The sequence below is a fragment of the Vipera ursinii genome, assembly GCF_947247035.1.
Source record: "Vipera ursinii genome assembly, chromosome: 3".
Lineage (NCBI taxonomy): Eukaryota > Metazoa > Chordata > Lepidosauria > Squamata > Viperidae > Vipera > Vipera ursinii.
Window position 1 is genome coordinate 176,341,740 of NC_139516.1, and position 18,486 is coordinate 176,360,225.

The 18,486-nt window shown below is 37.3% G+C and overlaps 1 protein-coding gene across 1 annotated transcript in view; it reads right to left on the reverse strand.

The window, feature by feature from the left end:
- Nucleotides 1-18,486, reverse strand: part of ASPH (aspartate beta-hydroxylase) — a 108,009-nt gene that overhangs the window by 21,304 nt on the left and 68,219 nt on the right. The window contains exons 16-22 of the mRNA XM_083361234.1: nt 15,122-15,207; nt 14,240-14,326; nt 11,184-11,334; nt 8,357-8,493; nt 5,323-5,421; nt 4,250-4,339; nt 595-732 (exon numbers count right to left, since the gene is read on the reverse strand). Of these exons, the coding sequence (XP_083217360.1) occupies nt 595-732; nt 4,250-4,339; nt 5,323-5,421; nt 8,357-8,493; nt 11,184-11,334; nt 14,240-14,326; nt 15,122-15,207 (788 nt within the window). The remainder of the gene's footprint in view (nt 1-594; nt 733-4,249; nt 4,340-5,322; nt 5,422-8,356; nt 8,494-11,183; nt 11,335-14,239; nt 14,327-15,121; nt 15,208-18,486) is intronic.

Consider the following 18,486-nt stretch of genomic DNA (forward strand, 5'->3'; position numbering starts at 1 on the left):
AATATTAGTTTTTTTTTTAAAAAAAAATCACAGATTAAGCAGAAATTAAATTAGAGAAAACAAAAATAGAAATAAAAAAACTGAGACCAAGACAGACACCAGACCTGACATACTCATTCAACTCTGTTTAGAACAGACATGTCAAACACAAGGCCCGGGGGCCGGATCCGGCCCGCGAAGTGGTTTCATGTGGCCCACGAAGCCATCCTGGAAACAGTGAGGGAAAGGCCCCCTCTGCCTTGGCCCTGGCCCAGAGACCCTCCTTCTGCCAGAGACCCTCAGATCTGTCCCACTCCTGCCCAGGACCCCATAGGCACCCTTGATGCCAATGATGTAGAGCTGGCCACGCCCACCCAGTAGGCCATATGCACTCTAGCCACACCCATCCAGTAGGCCACGCCCACCCTGGCCATACCCACCCGGCCCCCTGAGGGCAACCACAATGCTGATGCGGCCCTCAGTGAAATTGAGTTTGACACCCCTGGTTTAGAAGTACATTCCATTATGTTCATTGGGCTTATTCTAAAATACACAGAGCAGCAATTTTAAAATCAACTTAGTATAATGTTTCTATGGAAGAACAAAATTGCGCACCTTGATCAGTTCAGTGTAACCAGTTTCCTTTGCTGTCCACCATGGCTGAGCTTTTAAGCCCTTGACATTATACAGAGAACGCTGCCAAACAGAGGCAAAGTGACCCCGTTGGTACCCAAGTTCATACCACTTGTAGGCCTAGAAGATTGAAATTTGACAGGATATTTTTCAATTGTTGCATTTCAACTGAAAAATTAAGTTAATAAGAAATAGAATAATCTAGTCATTATTTCTGACTTTCTAATGATACTTATTTCTTGCACAATAATAAAATATTAATATTAGTTATTAAAACTGAAATTATAATGTTGTTCATTAGAGCAGAAAAAACATTTACTCCATTGTATAGTTTATCCAATACATTTTAAATCCATTTTTTAAATTATTGTCATTTACAAGAAAGCAGTGTTAATCTGGGCTGGAAAAATTAGTTCCAAATTATTACTGCAGTTCAAATTCCCAAAATTTTATAATATCACTTTAACTGTCATTATATTTAATGAGTATTTATATAACTATGAGTCAACTAGGAATGAGTGAACTTTTTCTTTTGAGGCATTGATGTAATAATTCCATGATCATATATAGAAACTATTGTTACCCATGAAGCAGCAGAAATACATTGGAAAGAAAGGAACACAGGACTCAAAAAATTCAGAGGAACCGGTATGTCTATCATTGATGATCTATAGCCAGGAGGAAATAAAAGATGAAACAGAATTTCCTGCACTGTGGCCTCTAATTCTATTTGGAATAATGAAAAGCTAGATGATTTTTTCATCCTCTTGTTCAGTACATCTATACATCTCCCCAAGGTTCCCTATTTGCAACAATCCATACTTCCTTATGCTTCATAAAGTTTCTGAGGGCTCTCTGTATCCTTTATGCCTCCTCTTCTGGCAAAACAAAGACAAGCAATACTCTGTTCTGAATAACATTGTCAGAACCAAAAGAATGAATAGCAGTTATCTGGACTGGAATCAAATGTAAGAACTCCTTCATGTGGTTTTAACTGAAATGTCAAGCGTGAAAGGCAAAACTCTGCTTCTCTTTTTCAGACACTGCAAAGGGCTCTGAAAAGCCTCATCTTACACCACCTATTTATTTTCTATGCCAATTTTTATGGAATTTAAACCCCATCTTAACTATAATTATGGAGGGGGAGAAAAGATTTATGCTTCACTTCATTTCTATTACTACTGATCTCCTTGATTTTACCAGGGCAATTTGAAGGTGAATTACATTATATTTTTTTAAAGCATAGGATTCAGAATCCTTATAGTATAGGGTTCTATATTGTCTAGGGCAGTGATGGCGAACCTTTTAGAGACCGAGTGCCCAAACTGCAACCCAAAACCCACTTATGTATCATCAGGTGCCGGGTGGGCATGGCCCTTTGGGTGGGCGTGGCTGCAGTGGTAACGGCAGACTGGGTGGGACTAAAAAGTTCAATCAATCAATTCCAACTTTGCGAGATCTTTTTTTTCCCCACGAGAAGTTGACAGCCTAGGACTAGGGCGACGGCATGTGTGCCCACAGAGAGGGCTCTGCATGCTACCTTTGGCACTCGTGCCATAGGTTCGCCACCATGAGTCTAGGGTAATTACTAGCATATTTGTCCAGAAGCATTTAAAACTATTTTTCAGACCTCCTTATTCATATGGTAAGATTGGAGTAAAGGGTCAGACCAGAAGCATACATTTCCAACAACTGCAGTTAAGAATGCTTGTATCCATTTTGGCATTACATAGCTAAGAGCAGTTTAACTAATTCCATGAATTTAAAAACCTTTATCCAGTTACGTAAAAGTATTCATTTGGAACTAAACTTTCAAAATATCAATAGCTTAATTTTTAGTCCTGACTGCAAACCTAGGTATGAACATGTATCTTCAGCGATGGGGATTACAAATGCTTGTGTACTGATTTGTTTCTTTGATTAAATCTTGAATTTGAACAAATTCAGGATTTTTTTTCCATTCATTCAGAACTGACTCACAGTGACAAATTCAGATGTTTTGCCCAAAGAAGATCATTTTTCATTAACTCTATTTTTGTTCCAAACTAGAGTACCCATTGAATAACATATACAATATAAATCACACTGAAAATTAATGAATATACCAAATCAACACAGCTTGATTGCCTGATTTGTCAGTGTTCGTAACAGGAGATAATTTGAGCCGGATGCGACTGATTTGTGGGAAGCTTCAGGGATAAATATTCTTCTGCCACCATTTAACATCTTCATAAGATGACCTGAGTCAGGTCATCCATCATTTTGGGAGCAGATATCCTCAGTATACCAATGATACTCAATAGTATTTCTCAGTCATGGGCTGGCCAAATGATGCTGTTGAAGTCAAATCCCAGTGCTTGGTGGCTCTGAGGATTTGGATGAAAAGGAACAAACTGGACCTTAAATGTAGGAAGACTGAGTAACTGTGCATGTTTGGGCCCAGATACGAAAGATCTTTCCTCTTTGGGCTTTAATGGGATTGCAGAATCCTGGTTGAGTCTGGCATGTAATCTCCAGGTCCTTCTGAACTCACACTTCTTTGAACAGCACATTGCAGCAGGTGGCCAGGAAGACCTTTGCATACTGTAGATTCTCTTCCACATCAAGGGTGCCCTTTTCTGGATTAAGAGGCCATTCTAATAGTCATTCATACCTTAATCACCTTGTGGTTGGACTGCAATCTACATAGAGCTTTGCCTAACAACCAGGCGCAGTTGGTTCAAAATCTAATGGAACAAACATTAATGTGCAGGCCATGTTATGTTTATATAATGTCTATGCCTTGTGGTTTGTACTGGTTGTCAATTGGATTCTAAGTGCAATAAGGCTAGTTGTCACCTTTAAAGCCTTATATGGCATGGGGTAGATTATTTCAAGGAACATCTGTCTCATATGGTTTCTGCCTATCTACAACATTCTGAAAGAACTGACTTGTGTGGGGATCCCATTGATTAAGCAATGCTATTTAGCAAGATTCAGATAAGGCCTTCTATGTTTTAACATCTATCTTCTGAAATAGCATTGCCTCTCCCCTGCCCCTTACTAGTCTTAGCACCAAAAACATGTCTATTTGCTCAATCTTGGGCTAAACTTAACCTGACCAGGGGGGAGGGGATAACTTAAGGCAGGGGCATCAAATTGGCGGCCGTGGGCCAGATGCATCACACGAAGGCCATGCCCACCCCGGCTCCACAAAGGCAAAAAAGTCACGATATGTCACGATACATATCGTGATGCAATTGAGTTTGGCACCCATAACTTAAAAGAAGGGAGTTAAGGAATGCTACATCTCTGTTCAACTGCAACTTTTAATAACTAGAAAACAAAATTTATAGCATAAGGAATAAATACTGGGCAGAGTTTTATCCAAGTTAGCTATTTATTCATTTGTTAAACTTTTTTATAGGTACAGAACAGCCACTGCAGTGTTAAAGCTATGAATAATATTACCTCTAGTTAAGTTCTGAGTGTTGACCAAAACATACAATTGAAGAGACAGCAAAGTACCTCTTCTACAGCATGATAGAGATGTTCATCCTCTTTTTTCAGGTCCCTGGCCATTGGGACTAAATTATCCCTACCCTCTGTGGCTGTGGTGTGATTTGCTTTTTCAGATGAAGTCAGTAGACCCCCCTACCTCTTTGTTTCCAACTCGCTGCATGGCATCGCCCAAATGAAAGTAAAAGCGGCCATCATCAGTGCCAGGATCTCCTGATTCTAGACCTTCCTAGAAAAAAAGGGAACCACATCAACTACTTCTTAAGTCATTTTAACTTCATTCCTAAGGTTATCAATGTACTGAGTTCTACAAGAAATTGTGCCAGCCAGCCAGCTATTCCCTTTTCTCTCCTTTTTCACCCTGCTATTCACTTGCATAACTATAATGATTTTTCAAATTTTCTGCTTCCAACATTTCAATCTCATAACTCAACTTCTGTTTTTTCTCTTATGGTATGTTTGCACTGTTACCCCATATTTTGATAAATCTTGATTTTCCCTATATTTGCTGATACCGCTGATGTACATGGTGTCATTTTGGCTAAAGAAATTAAATTCAAAGAATGAAGTCATTGTTACCATAACTGGATTTACACAGTTCCTTCCTGCTGAGCTTTATGAACCTTAGCTTGGCATTCCTATAATTCTGTATCTTACTTTTCTTATTTCCACACTTATGAAATTACTATTCTTTTTCCCCCTGATCTTTTCAGCTGCTAAACTGCTATGCCCAGAGGCATTTCTAGTGGTGGAGATGAAACACAAGATGCTTCTTTCTCAAGTGTTCACATCTGAAAATGATTGTTGCCCATAACTCAACATGTACTAATCTACTATATAGAGGATTACTTCAGAAAAACCATCACAAAAAGAGATATATGAATTAGCTTTTGAACAGAGTAGGTAGAAAAAACATTATATGACTTACTGGAAACCCAGAATCTGGAAATATGTAGCACCCATCAATGGTCTTTAAGACATCTCGAGTGTTAAATATACTGCTCAAAAAAATAAAAGGAACACAAAATAAGACATCCTACTATTAAATAAAGTACATTGTGTTGTTTAAGTGTTCCCTTTATTTTTTTGAGCAGTATACTTCACCCCTATAATCCTATACAGTACGTGACATTCCAATTGCCCTCTTTTGGGCAGCAAATGCCTTTTGCTTTCTCAAACAGAAAAAGATAAAAGTCCTAATGTAAATTTTACTTTCAAATAGGGAATGCTTTCTTCAATCTTGTTCTCTGCCTTCAGAATGAATCCATAATGCACTTTTGCAAAACCATCGTTAGGAGCCAGGCTTAGAACCTAAGGGAGAGCAAAACAAATAATAATTACGACTTCATCTCTGCAGCTTTCTAAAACACTGATACACACTTTCTTAAGAAAGACCTAAAAATGTATTTGTTTCTGTCAGTCTTTTATATTCTTTTTTCTCTATCTGGCAGCAGTATGGAATCTGGAGTTGGACTAGTACCTGACAGACTCAGGTTCTAGTCCCTCCTCAGCCCCTGGGGTACTCTGAGCTAAGTGCTCTATTTCAGACCGTGAGTATACAGGTTAAGGTGCTGGACTATGAACAGGGAGGCCCAGACTGTACTTTACCCTACCCCATGGGTCTTCAAACTCGGCCCTTTTATGACTCATGGACTTCAACTCCCAGAATTTCTCAGCCAGGCATGCTGGCTGAGGAATTCTGGGAGTTGAAGTCCATGAGTCATAAAAGGGCCGAGTTTGAAGACCCCTGCCCTACCCATAGGACCCGTCACTCTCTCTCAGCCCAGTCAACCTCAAAGGGCTCTTGCTGAAGAAAAATAGGAAGGGAGACCACAATGTTTGCTACCTTCAAGATGGACAGTATTATATTCAAGATAGACAGTATTTAATATTTATTTGTTATGTATATGTAGGGGGGTAGTCTATACATAGGTTGTATATAGTATGGTTAGGTGTGTGTCATGTATGTGTTCCACTTTGAGAGCGGGCAACTAAATTTCATTTTTTATGTGTGCTGTTGTGCCCACAGTAAAAAAAAATGCCAATAAAGGTTATCTTATCTTATCTTATCTTATCTTATCTTATCTTATCTTATCTTATCTTATCTTATCTTATCTTATCTTATCTTATCTTATCTTATCTTGAGTTCCTATACAAAAAAGGGCAGGTTGTAAATCCAATAAATAAAAAAAAACTCCATAAAGTGATGTTGTCATGATGTACAAGTCCTTGCTGTATAACATTTTCTGCTCCAGTAGAAACGGAGAAATTCAAACGTGGTAGCAGATGTGAAATGTTACAAGAAAGAAGAGAAAAACTCATTATCAATGAGTCTTGGTAGCATTTTCTTATTGCCTCTAAGATGGAAATTTCTCATAGAAATGAAATTTATTAAAATCCATTTTAAAAATTCTGAATGTTGGATTTGATATTTGTACAATGGATTTAATGGAAGGTGAAGTGCCAAACAGTACAGAGAACTGTGGAGACATGACATGTCTGTTGGATATGGGAATTTTCCTTGTAACCAAATCACCTGACTCCATTAGCTATAATATGCATAGTTCAGAGCATTAGCATAACTTGAATAAGTGAGAACATGTCTTCAGATTTCTTGTACTACAGAGAAAGCCCTTGCAAAAAGTAAAAACAAGATCAATTGCTGTTTGAAAACAAAAGCAGCTTTGATTTCTTACAAAGACTATCTTTAATGTATTGTGTTCAGTTCAGACTATGACAGTCAAAAGAAAAATATATAACGGGGGAAATGCTACCCCTTTTTTGACATTGCTTCCAAGCTGTGATACAATGGATAGTCTGATAAAACATTTCCCAGAAATAGGGCACATTTCCCATCAGACTGATTTCCAGTTAAAGACATATAATTCTTTGATTTAATTTTTACTACTTGGCCTTCTTACTGAAGAAAGAGTGAGATTTTTTTTAAAAAAGGTCTGAATAATTGAAGGGATGAAGAACACTGAAGTCAAGCTGTTAACATCTGGCTCTGTAGCTGCTGATAGATTAGAAGTTCAAGCATCCTTACCATTGCTAATTAAAGCTAATGAGAACAATAGTTAACTGCATTTTAAGATGACAGAAAAGATTTCTGTAAGTTTGACTGCAACTGACCTACAATTTCTTATTCCAATTCATGGATGTGAAGGAGTATACTATAGTCAACAGTATGGCACCCAGAGGCTGCCATTATAATAAATAACAACATTTCATAAAATCTGATGATAACCATGTAAGATTTATTTTGTGAAATAGATAGACAGACTGAGATGACTATGAGGGGTCATTTGATGCTCTCTGAGCTTGGCTGTTTACTTGCAGACGTTTCATTACTCAAACTAGGTAACATCATCAATGTTTTTATGTTACCTAGTTTGGGTAATGAAAGAAAATAATCTATCTCAGAGAACAACAAGGACTACTCATTTCAACCATGAACTACAAATATTCTCTTTTATTAGGACATGATTATTTCAAAAGCACTATTTTCATTCTCAACTTGAGAATGAAAAAGAGCCTTGGTGGAGCAGTGGGCTAATGCCTCCTTAAGTAACACCAGCTGCCTGCAACTAGTGCAGGTTCGCATCCCACCAGGCTCAAGGTTGACTCAGCCTTCCATCCTTCCGAGGTAGGTAAAATGAGGACCCAGATTGTTGGGGGCAATAAGCTGACTTTGTAATAATGCCGCTGGTGTGTGTGTGTGAAAGCCCTAACAAGCAGGCATATACATAGAATGAAGGCTACTGCTAAGCTTGTAAGCCGCCCTGAGTCTTCGGAGAAGGGCGGGATATAAATGGAATTAAAATTAAAAAAAATTAAAAAAAACTTGCTTAATTTATTTGTAGCAGTACTGTCACAAAGCTGTGTTCGATTGACTAAAGAAAGCTATGGTGTTGCCCTGAATATGTCAACCTTATCTAAACATAAGAAGAAAAGAATAAAATAAAAATAAAATTGAAGACCTAGAATTTGAAAAAAACATATAAATAGGAAAGCTTACTTTTAAGGGTTATAGGGCTTGCCCATTAATACCTTAGGAGAATATCAAAATGATGTTTTTTAGATTTGTGAAAATAAATGGGCAAAGCAATTAATAATTACTTATATCTAGGTTTTTTTATCCATCTATTTAGGTTATTTTCAATGCATGGCTCTTATATATAAAGACTTGCATAATCACACATATAGTATTTTTGGAATCATTTATCTGTACTTAATAGAAGCTCACCTTCTCGTAAACCTTCTTGGCATTATTATTGTCTCCAATTAAAAGATAACCCACTCCAAGGTTGTTCTTGAATGAAGTATCATTAGGGAACAGATCAACTAGTTTCTGTAGTGTAACTAATGAACCTCTCATGCGACCTAATTTGATGGGAAAACAATAAAAAAGCAACTTGGCTACATACATGAAGAAGCAGCTTGGAATACAGGAACTACGCTAACAAAATAAATTAAAATTGTTAAAACATAAAATAGACTATGTGCCATTAAACAGTACAACATGTGTAAATCTTACATTTCTAAGTCATGCCTTAGAAAACTGCTTGCATTGCCTAGTGTTGTGGAGACCTCTAGTGCACAATCAAAGCATTTTCACTATCTTCTTTTTGGACAATAATGCACATTCCAAATTGTTGGCCTTTTTCTCAACTGCATCCATTCATTTTATAAATGAACTGAGTTTAATTCAAAATTATCACATTATTTAATGAAAGGCTTGCTGCTCTTTGGGATTACATAGGCTACCTCAGAATAAAACTAGGACAATTACTACCTTTAATTATTCAAGTATAAATTATATCTGTAATATAATGTTCCTGGGAATGATTAGTAATTGAAATGCATTTTGTGTCCAAAGATTTATTTTTGCACAATAAAACTTCAGCTTTTAAGCCTGTACACTCCAATTTCAGCCACTGGAAACGGACAGGTGTATTTGCATTAGGCTTGTATTTGATTCACTTTAACAAAGAGATTTGTACAAGCAGGTGACCTGATTCTCTTTATAAATGTGAGAGGTAACATGAATCACTTTGACAAAACAGTTTATATTACTTCTAATTGCTTTGAGCTGGAGGAGAAGGTTCATCTTACCATTCTCTATCCCCATTGGCCACTTGTGTTCTGGACAGCTTCAGTACATGCTGTGAGGATTACCCACAGCCTTCCCAAAAACACAGTCTGGAAGACTTTCAGCATGAGTCAAGGGTTCTCCAGTCTGGCAGCTTCAGCACACCTTCAGATTCCCACAGCATTTGCCATAGCTGGCAAGAGTGCAGCTGCAGCACTTTTGTACCACAAATACAGAAAAGCATTTCTCTCTACCTATTCCCCCATCATGAGTTCTTTGGGGGAAAGGTGAGAAGAGTTTCCAAAATCTGCTACTTGGAAAGACACTGCGGTTATTAGACTACCTGACTTGAATATGCTTGACCCGTTTCTTCAGTTACTCTCTGGGACATTCTGAGGTATAATTTGAAGAAGACAAGACCTAGGCAGAAATTCATGACGACAAATACTTCTCAGAACTAATGTGATTTGTTTCAAATCTCAGGCAGAAAGAGGGTAACATTATGCATTTATGCAGTGAAAAGAAGTAAGGCCAGATTATACACTGACTCCTCACAAAATCCTTTAATTTTAATTACTAGTTCATAACAACATTATGAATTATTGAATTATTGAATTGAATTGAATTATTGAATTGAATTATTTCATTTTTTATTCAATTTAATTTGTTTGTTTATTTACTATTTCATTTATTTTTATAATTAACTCAAGGTGGCAATCATACCTAATACTCCTTCATCCTAATTACACCTTTCTCTTCCTACCGTGTTTCCCCCAAAATAAGACCCGGTCATGGTGGGGGTTTTTTGCCTCCAAAAGAAGCACCAGGTCTTATTTTCGGGGGGTGTCTTTTCCATGGTCTCATCTCGTGGTTGCGGCACTAACAGTCCCACCCCATCGGCCCATTTCTTCTGCGGCTGAAGGAAATGCCTCTGCAGCTGAGAATGGAGCTCTGGATTGACGCATGTGGTGTCCCCCCGGCCTGCATTTCGCCACCAGAAGGCTTACAGAGAACTGAACTACAGATTCAATCTGTAGCTTGGTTCTTGGCTGCAGAGGCCTTTCCAAAAGGCCTCTGACAGTGAAATATAGGCTGGGGGGAATCGGTAGCTCCATTCTCAGCTGCAGAGGCATTTCCTGAAGGCCTCTGACAGTGAAATGCAGGGAAGGGCAGGGTGCCGCAAGAGTGGGCTGGCAAAACGAGGCAGGCATCAATTCATGGGAGGCCAGGCTGTAACAGTAAGTGGGTGCAGAGCGCGTGAGACAGCTCCACCCCCACCCCCACCCTAGCTTGCCTCGCTCCAAAACTAGGGCTTATTTTTGGGGTAGGGCTTATATTAGGCCCACTCCCAAAAATCAACCTAGGGCTTATTTTTGGGGTAGGTCTTACTTTCGGGAAAACACAGTATTTTCTTCCCAACAACAGTCCTGTGAGGTGAGGTGAGCTGAAAGAGAATGACTGGCCCAAAGTCACCCAGTTGACTTTCATACCTAAGGTGGAACTAAAACTCAGTCTTCTAGTTTCTAGCCTGGTCCTTTAACTATTAGACCAAACTAGCTCTTAGGAACTGTTGAATTTAGGAACTGTTGAATTGCCTGTCAGTTAACAATTGCTAAAGTGATAATTTGTCCAATGCAATATTCTTCAAATATTACTGTCAGATTCAATAGATATTTTGTTGCAGAATATCTATCTATCTATCTATCTATCTATCTATCTATCTATCTATCTATGCATCTATCATTTATATACCGCTCATCTTACCTAAGTGACTCTAGGTGGTTTACAATAAACATTTAAGAGGTTGAGAGATATTTTGAGAGTGTTCAAATTAATTTACCGTAATAGGTTTCTATCCTACCTTGCTGCTCATAAGTTTGGAAGCTTGGGAACTACACAAGAATATCTAATTCCTGGATATAAAAACATGGCACATTTTTCAACATTTGAGCCACTGCTAAGTCTGGTTTCAGAAACCTACCAAGAAACTGCTGCCTGTCTGCCCGCCGTTTCAATGTCATCTTTACTAGATCATCAGGGACATTTGGCAGATTGGCTACTTCACCATAGGTGGTGATAGATCGCTGTAGTATTTCATTGCTTCTCATTTTTTCAGCCAAGTCATCCTCACTCTGTGTGTGATAATAAAGCATTAATTAGTACTGAAATTGCTATCAAACTTAAAGCACAGATTAATTAATTAATCGCTGTTAGATTATAAGATTTATTTCAAAATCACCATTATGTGAGTTCTAAAGTTTTGATGTATAAAAACTGAATATGGCAGATACATAATTCTTGAGTACAAAAGGAAGAATGAGACTTTAACTCTGTAACATGGTTATACCATCAAAAACTAAGAAGTTATTTTGAAAATATCGACAGTAAGATATGATTGTTGCTTCAAAACAATCGATACATTTTCAGTGCAGGTCTTCCTTTAGTTGATTTTTTTCTAAGATGCCTGTAAAGTAATTTTGAACTTAAGATGCTCTTGTCTCCCCCTCCTTGCAGCAAAAGGGACATAAGACTGAGGTCCTTAAAGAAACAACAAAAGCAACAGCAGTAACAAAACAAAAATAATAATAAATAGAGCTAGGAAACCCTATACTATTTCAGACAAATGGCTGTCCAGTCTCTTCTTAAAAATTTCCAGTGTTTGAGCATTCACAACCTCTGAAGGCAGGTTGTTCCACTGATTAAATGTTCTAACTTACACAGTACAGGTAGTCTTCAACTTACGACTGCAAGTAGGATCAGAACTTCTGTTGTTAAGTGATCCATGTGTAAGGTAATATGCAATTGATTTTATGACTTTTTTGTTGCAGTCATTATGCAAATTACATTAAGCAAATCCAGCTTCTCCCATTAAATTTGCTTGTCAGAAGCCCCCTGGGAAGTTCACCAATGGTGATCATATGACCCCAGGACTCTACAACCATTATAAGTACATATCAGTTGCTAAATGTCCAAATCATGATTATGCAACTGCAGGAATGCTGCAACATTGTGACGTGTAAAGACTGATTGTAAGGCACTTTTTTCAGTGCCTTCGTAACTTTGAGCAGTCATTTAAAAATGGTCATAAATTGAGGACCACCTGTACATGTCTTACATGTTCACCAGATAATTTCAGGCATCAGGGTTAGGAAGCATACTCTCATTTTAGGATTACATCACCTGAGAAGGGTAGAAGAGCGAATACCGTGTCTTAATCCTTGAAATGTGAGAAGCTCAAAGGCATTCAGAAAAGGAAAGCATGAGCTAGCTAGCTTCTTCTACTCATTACATTATATGACCTGTTCCCTTCTTTCAGGAGAAGCCTTAAAAATGATGAAGTAGGATCAAAGTGATCCTGCTTTTAAAAATCATACAGTTAACCATTCAATTTTTACAGGGCAGGGGAAAACTCTAGCTCTGTCTGCATTATGTAAGGAATTATTATTATTTTTTCCAAATCACCTATGTAACTTGGGCCCTTGATAGTTGCAATTTATACTCAACTCCTTGCCACTTAAGTTATCTGAACCATTCAAATATCTCTCTCTTTCTGCCATCTTTGGGGCTGATTTAAAGGGGTGTTTTGGCACTTAGTTTCATTCACTCAGTGCAATATAAGCAGTAAAAGATAGAATTCATACTGAACCCAAATTAGTACCTTGTCTGTGTTTAGCCAATATTATTGGGATAAATTCCAATGCCATGAAATAAACATCTTAATTTCAATTATTTAGATCCAAAAATCTGAACTTTGTCATCACTTCTCCATTGTTGGGTATGACTAGCTATCAAATACTCCCTCACACATAAACAGGACTATTCAGCTTCAAATGCCTTTAAAGCTTCTTCTGCTTGGTGGCACAGTGGTTAGAATGCAGCATTGCAGGCTAATTCTGCATTCCCACTGCCAGGTGTTCAATCCTGACTCAGCCTTCCATCCTTACAAATTTGGTAAAATGAGGACCCAGGTTGTTGTGCGCAATATGCTGACTCCTTTTAGAGAGCTGTAAAGCACTGTGAAGCAGTATATAAGTCTAAGTGCTATTGCTATTGCTATTCTCATTCACAAAATAATGTAATGGCAATTCTCTGCTAGAAAGAATCCGTAAAGAAACTTTCCATGTTTTCTCTTAGAAATCCAGAGGTTTGTAACATGCAGAATCAGGACTACATGTGCCACCAATCCTGAAAGTATGAGCTTGCTGCCAAATCCATACAAAAGTTAGTAGCAAATTGGAATTTTCAATACGACAAATAACACTTAGAAAAATCATTCACTATTTACTAACTTTCCCCCTCCCTCCCTCCCAATCCCAATTTTATGGGAATGTTTTCTTTCAAAGTCAGATTTTGGCCTCAAAAAAGGTGGTCATTCCCACCATGGTCCTTTTTGTGCCATGCTACAATTTGTCCATTAAATTCCACAATTCACTATCTTCTGCACTTGTTTTTTTTTGCAAATTCATATGATCCATATAATTTTCTGATTAGTGTATTTATTAAAAGAGAGAAATAAAGGAAGATAATCTCAGTTCAGAGAAATTTGTCAATGTCCAATCAACTTAGTTACAACAAAATAATTTACCCTTAGTCTATCACCATTAACTTATGAGACAATATCCCATTTTTCCCTATATATACAGTGGTACCTTGGTACTCAATTGCTTTGAAATTCATCAAATTTGGTACTCTATGCATTTTGATGTGAAAATTTTGTCCTGGTACTTATCGTTGATCTGGTATTCAAATTTAGCACAGCTAAAACCTGTCAGTGTTAGCTGCCTTGTGACATTTTTTCCTTATGGGTACTCATTGCACCTCCTGGAACCAATTAATGATGAATGCCAAGGTACCACTGTATTTTAAAGAATTAAATAACTGATAGATTTTGAAATTAGAGGCTGTTTCCTAATACAGTGTATCAATTGTTTACTTTACTTACTTTACTTTATTTGCAACCAGTAAAAAAAATTAAGTACATAATGAGATACACCATGGTTTGATTTTCCATGCACATTTTTTTGCTTTTAATTTTACCTGGGCTTTTCCATATCTTGCTCGTGGACTTTGGGGATACTTGCTTACCAAAGCTTCAAATGCCTTTAAAGCTTCTTCTGTTTTCCCCTGAAAGTCAGACAGAGTTATGCTATAAATAAGGAAAAGAAATCCTTACAATTATTATTTATAGAAATAACGCACTCCTGATATGTTGGATGCTGACTCCCACAAGGCCCAAACAAAGACATATAAATATTGAAATCCATCACATATAAATGGCAAAAAGTTGGGGAAAGCAGAACCTACAGTGTCAGGGAATTGTGGTAGAATATTTTGTACTTAAGATATAATACACAGTTTTAAGAACATGTACAATGATATTTTGACAAAAAATATTAAAATATCACTAAAAGAAATGCAAATAATAGTATAAATTCAGGGAGGAAAACAAATTCTGTAGTTCCTGGGCTTAAAATGAATGCTGTAGGAAAAATAAGAAAAGGCCTAGATAGATATTTAAAATATAACTATTTAAGAGGGGATTAACTTTGAATAATTTCTGATCACTTTGTTAAGAAATTAACATGAGCCATTTGTCATAAAAATCCTCTTTATCTGAAAGAGATTATGACAAATGGCTCGTGTTAATTTCTATAGTTGCAGGAATATCATTCCAAAGACAAGATTGGTTCCTATTGGTTGTATATCAATTCCTGACATGTCGATGTTGATGAATGTTCAGAGATATTAAAACATTTCTGCTAAGTCAATGCCCATTCTCATACTTCCCCCCCAAAGGAAGTTTACTATCAATTAATTTAGCTATCTGGCATGATGCATGGACAGACACGACAGACAGACAGACACACACACACAAGTACACGCTAAATTACAGTTTTAATTTTGCAATATAAATTTTACCTTTTTGCGTAGCTTTTCTGCAGCATCAAGTTCAACTTTAATACTTTTATCAAATTTATTGAGCAATTTTGGTTTCTTCTTCTTTACTATGAAAGAGCATAAAAAATCCACAAAATTTCCACCAAATTCAGTAATATTGGAGATTACTTTACAGCAACTCAAGAACTCTGGTATAATAAATCAGTTTTCCATTGGAAGGCAGGATACATTTTAGATCCATAATCATTTGCAAACTAAAAATTGTATCTTGGTATGAGTTCCTGCTTTCCCATTCTCTCTCTGCCTCCTCCTTCCTTGCCCCAAACCTGTCCCACACTTGTACCTCCAAAGATCTCTCTCCTGTCTCTCTGCCAATCCCATCATCCTATCTGGTTTTTACAATTCCAAATGTGGTAAGTAGAAGAACTATAGTTTTATTGTTTGGAGGTCTCAACATACACATAGTGGATCAACATGAGCATAAAATATAAATAAGTAGGAAAGCCTCCTCCTCCAAGAAGTGGGTGGAATAAAGATAAAAAATAAATTTGATGTAATAAAATCTAAATTATTGAATTTAATATTCTGTGTACAGTATCTTTTTTTGCCCTTTGGAGTCCTGAAATTTCTAGTTATGAGTCTCTACCAATGTTAACATTGAAAAGTTTACATCAAGAAATAAGGATAGTATACTTTGGGGAGTTCCAAAACTTTTGTATGAGGCAAATTAATCTAGAACAAACAAAAATACTTAAGGATATTACCATTATAGAATTCAAGACAACTATGGCAGATGAGATGAATAGACATTTTTAACCAGAACCGCAAAGCCATCTCTGGCTAAAACTGTTAAACCAGTGTGTCTGTCAGAATCCATTTATATCACATTTCATAATTGTATAGGTAGAACAACGTGCTATTACTGGGGATTCTGCCATCTCTCCGAGGGGGGGGGGAGAGGATGGTTACTAAAGCGATTTTCAAACAACAGGGGATGTTTTAACGGGGGAAGGGAGGGGGACAGACAGATCTGGTTTGTGTCTTCATTTACAACTGAAAAAGGGAAGCAATAACCATAAAACCAAGGAGAGTTCCCTTTCCCATGAAAGGACCTGACACCTAGCAACTGACGACAGCCTGACCAAATGGATGAGGGGAGGGACTGGAATGGGAATGGTTTATATAGGATTGAAATGTAACTTTTCTCAGATTCCGTCTTGTATTCCCACAATCGATTCCTTCCTAGTAAACATTTTCCTTTTGGACTAAACTTGCATCCAAGAGTTCTTATTTCCTAAGATGTGGATTGAGGTGGGTCCTGACAGTAGACGGAGCTTCTGAAAGACTTAATAATATACTTGAACAATATCTGAGATGCTATATTAATTTTCAGCAGTCCGACTGGACGGACCTACTGCCTTTTGCAGAAGTAGCATATAATAATGCAGTCCACTCAAGCACAGGTTACACTCCTTTTCAAGTAGATTGGCCAGAGTTTCAACCCAATACCAGAACTAACCCCAAAAGAACCGGTTATCCCTGATCTGAAGGAATGGATTGCTCAATTACAAAATACATGGCCAATCGTTAGGAAAGCGTTGGAAGATGCCAGAAAAGCATACAAGACACAGGCAGACAAAAAAAGAACCGATCCCACACCATTTAGGGTAGGAGAGATGGTATATTTATCCACAAAATACCTGAAATCACTCCAACCCTGTAAAAAACTAGGACCAAAATATATTGGACCCTTTCCAATTAAAAGAATCATAAACCCAGTAACAGTTGAATTAGAACTACCCAAAAATCTTAGACGAATACACCCAACCTTCCACTGCAGTCTATTAAAGAGAGAACAACAATCTCCACTACGAGAAAAAATCCCACCACCACCACCCCCCATCATGGTGGAAGGAGAACAACATTTTGAAGTGAAAGAAATCTTAGATTCCAGAAAACACCATGGAACGATACAATATTTAGTGGCATGGAAACACCTCCCCTCCTCAGAAAACGAGTGGGTTAACAAACTCCATGTTAAAGCACCTAAGTTGCTTAAGAGGTTTCATACAGAATATCCAAACAAACCAGGCTAACATTTATATGTTTTCTTTCCCCACAGATGGACTCATCTTTTTTCTGAAAGGAGAGCCGAATGTCAGAATCCATTTATATCACATTTCATAATTGTATAGGTAGAACAACGTGCTATTACTGGGGATTCTGCCATCTCTCCGAAGGGGGGGGGAGAGGATGGTTACTAAAGCGATTTTCAAACAACAGGGGATGTTTTAACGGGGGAAGGGAGGGGGACAGACAGATCTGGTTTGTGTCTTCATTTACAACTGAAAAAGGGAAGCAATAACCATAAAACCAAGGAGAGTTCCCTTTCCCATGAAAGGACCTGACACCTAGCAACTGACGACAGCCTGACCAAATGGATGAGGGGAGGGACTGGAATGGGAATGGTTTATATAGGATTGAAATGTAACTTTTCTCAGATTCCGTCTTGTATTCCCACAATCGATTCCTTCCTAGTAAACATTTTCCTTTTGGACTAAACTTGCATCCAAGAGTTCTTATTTCCTAAGATGTGGATTGAGGTGGGTCCTGACAGTGTCAAATGAAGTATTTACAGCTACTGTAAGCTATTGCCCATACATATTTCTCAGCTGTCAGAACTGTAATATTGCATTTGTAAGATTTATTTACTTATGTAACAGTGTGAAAGATGAAATGCTAGTCCTTCCATTCTTAATATTTAAACACATCTGTATTTCAGTATTTTGAATACTACAGCATTTTAGCTGAATATGAGTGATTGCATAGACATGAAAAGAAAATAATAGAATAATTTGCTGTCATTTTTAAAGATTTGGGAGATCTGTTGTCATAGATTGCTTCCAAGAACACCCATGTGATTTAGGACATTTAGTTCACATTCTACAATATGGTATCCTGTTTTTGGACAATAAGGAAAAAATGAGAGATGTCCACATTGGCCAATGCTGTATAATATTCTGGTGCATTTTGAAGAGGATTCAGAAGAAATGGTTGGATCTGGTACAAACAAAATGTCTCAATGGTCCATTAAAGCAGTCTGTCTTGTGTATGATGCAAAAAAAGTATATGCACTTTCAGGAATCCATTCGTAAATGTTAATTTCTTTTTTTGTGAACTCATGTAGAAATATAAAAAAAGGTTGGGCTGCTTCAATAAATAGTAAAGTGGGGGCATTTCATGCTTGCACAATTCAGTTGTTCTTTTATTTTTAAATAATGCATATTTTATGGTGTAACTTTTACAATATATATCAAAATCAATAAACTGCTATCTTAAGATAGCAACCTCTACAGAGATCTTCTTATTTCACTAGAATAGTTTAC